Consider the following 2500-nt stretch of genomic DNA (forward strand, 5'->3'; position numbering starts at 1 on the left):
TCGAATTCCATTGCGTCGGCTTTGGCAGATTTAACAAAAAAGTGTTCATTTTTCACTGGGAGGTGCGTTTTAAATGATTCCGCGTGTTGTGTTATTTCAGCCGCGGAAAAATATGAATAAAGATCGTCGGCAGGTGTCGCGCTGCCTTTTAATCTGTAGCTCGAATTAAATCTGCACCGCTTGGATGGGGAGGTGGAGATACTTGGTCCAGCCTCCAGGTTCCCCCATGGCCTCACTTGGTGCACGTGTTCCCCGTTCGGATTTGAGACGGGCAGTGATCACTGAGCCAGGGGTGCATGAGAACCACAAGGTGCCAAAGAGTCGATCCTTCAAGCCGTAGAGTCAAGTGGAGAGAGAGCCGGTCTGGTTTTAGAATTTGAGATGGGCAGCGATCACTGAGATGGGATTTGAGATGGGCAGCGATCACTGAGGTGGGATTTGAGATGGGCAGCATCACTGAGATGGGATTTGAGATGGGCAGCGATCACTGAGGTGGGATTTGAGATGGGCAGCGATCACTGAGGTGGGATTTGAGATGGGCAGCGATCACTGAGGTGGGATTTGAGATGGGCAGCGATCACTGAGGTGGGATTTGAGATGGGCAGCGATCACTGAGGTGGGATTTGAGATGGGCAGCGATCACTGAGATGGGATTTGAGATGGGCAGCGATCACTGAGGTGGGATTTGAGATGGGCAGCGATCAGTGAGATGGGATTTGAGATGGGCAGCGATCAGTGAGATGGGATTTGAGATGGGCAGCGATCAGTGAGATGGGATTTGAGATGGGCAGCGATCAGTGAGATGGGATTTGAGATGGGCAGCGATCAGTGAGATGGGATTTGAGATGGGCAGCGATCAGTGAGATGGGATTTGAGATGGGCAGCGATCAGTGAGATGGGATTTGAGATGGGCAGCGATCAGTGAGATGGGATTTGAGATGGGCAGCGATCAGTGAGATGGGATTTGAGATGGGCAGCGATCAGTGAGATGGGATTTGAGATGGGCAGCGATCAGTGAGATGGGATTTGAGATGGGCAGCGATCAGTGAGATGGGATTTGAGATGGGCAGCGATCAGTGAGATGGGATTTGAGATGGGCAGCGATCAGTGGGATGGGATTTGAGATGGGCAGCGATCAGTGAGATGGGATTTGAGATGGGCAGCGATCAGTGAGATGGGATTTGAGATGGGCAGCGATCACTGAGATGGGATTTGAGATGGGCAGCGATCACTGAGATGGGATTTGAGATGGGCAGCGATCACTGAGATGGGATTTGAGATGGGCAGCGATCAGTGAGATGGGATTTGAGATGGGCAGCGATCAGTGAGATGGGATTTGAGATGGGCAGCGATCACTGAGATGGGATTTGAGATGGGCAGCGATCACAGAGATGGACAGCGATCACAGAGATGGGATTTGAGATGGGCAACGATCACTGAGATGGGATTTGAGACGGGCAGCGATCACTGAGCCTGGTGCATGAGAACCAGAAGGTGCCAAAGAGTCAAGTGGAGAGAGAGCCGAAGTCTGGTTTTAGAATTTGAGATGAGCAGTAATTTTTCGTTTCTCGAAGGGGCTTCACCTCTGAAAGTTAGCAAGAGTGCTCTTGAAATTGCGTTCAATATTTTCTCGCGGATGTTGCATGTGGGTTCGGGGAAATGGTTCTTGATTGCTTTGATTCATTGTTTCTGTTTAAAACGTCTTTCAAACAGTTCCACCGGACGGTGGGCCAGATCACTAGGAGGAGCTCCTTCCCAAAATGACCCCGTGAGAATGAAGGGAAAACGAGATGTTGTACTTTGAACGTCGGAGCGCTTGGTACAGCCGAACACCAGCACCTGCTATCGTTTTCTCCGGCCCCTCATCTCCCCTGGCTCTGGCCGACAGCGCCTCGCCGCCAGGTTGCACATCGTAACAGGCTGCCAGCAGCCACCCCCCCCCCCCCCCCCCCTCCACCTTTGGGGGAAGGGAAAGAACACTTTCTCTAAGGAATTGCATCGAGCGTGGACAATCTTTGAACATATGGCTCTGAATGTTAAAAGTAGTGAAGGTTGTGTCTTTCCTTTTAGAAAAAAACGGAATTCCAAATCATGCTGAGTTTAAACTGGATTGAATGACCGAAATCTAGCGTCTGGAAATGCAAATTCTCTCCATTAAAAAAAATCATGAAGTTTTCTCGAGAGTTTTCTGGATGTGTGTGTGTGCGTGAGCGAGCGAGGCTTGTTCAATGAATTAATATAGGCACTGGCCTTTCGTTACGAGGGAGGTTTAACTGTTGACGGTGGCGTGGCTGCAACTTCATGGGAGTGAGAAGAGGCAAACACGAACGGCGTCGAGTGTCAGCATCTCGAGAGCTGGAGAAAATCACTGCTGATACAAATCAAACTCGGGATTCCGAGAGAAAAATGCCGGTGAAAAAAGGTGAGTTCAGATTAAAGTCGCCGTGATTCGGTCGCCAATTAATTCATTCCCCTGAAGTTATTGTTTTCCTGGGTCAAA

General features: G+C 50.0%; 1 protein-coding gene across 4 annotated transcripts in view; it reads left to right on the plus strand.

Moving 5' to 3' along the window:
• LOC138739254 (disks large homolog 2-like) overlaps positions 1 to 2500 on the plus strand; it is a 784112-nt gene continuing 781612 nt past the window's right edge. For all 4 annotated transcript variants that reach the window (XM_069890958.1, XM_069890959.1, XM_069890960.1 and 1 more), the window contains exons 1-2: positions 1 to 62; positions 1714 to 2422. In XM_069890958.1, the coding sequence (XP_069747059.1) occupies positions 2302 to 2422 (121 nt within the window). In that variant the 5' untranslated portion in view covers positions 1 to 62; positions 1714 to 2301. The remainder of the gene's footprint in view (positions 63 to 1713; positions 2423 to 2500) is intronic.

Source organism: Narcine bancroftii, chromosome 7 (genome assembly GCF_036971445.1).
Source record: "Narcine bancroftii isolate sNarBan1 chromosome 7, sNarBan1.hap1, whole genome shotgun sequence".
NCBI classification, from domain to species: domain Eukaryota; kingdom Metazoa; phylum Chordata; class Chondrichthyes; order Torpediniformes; family Narcinidae; genus Narcine; species Narcine bancroftii.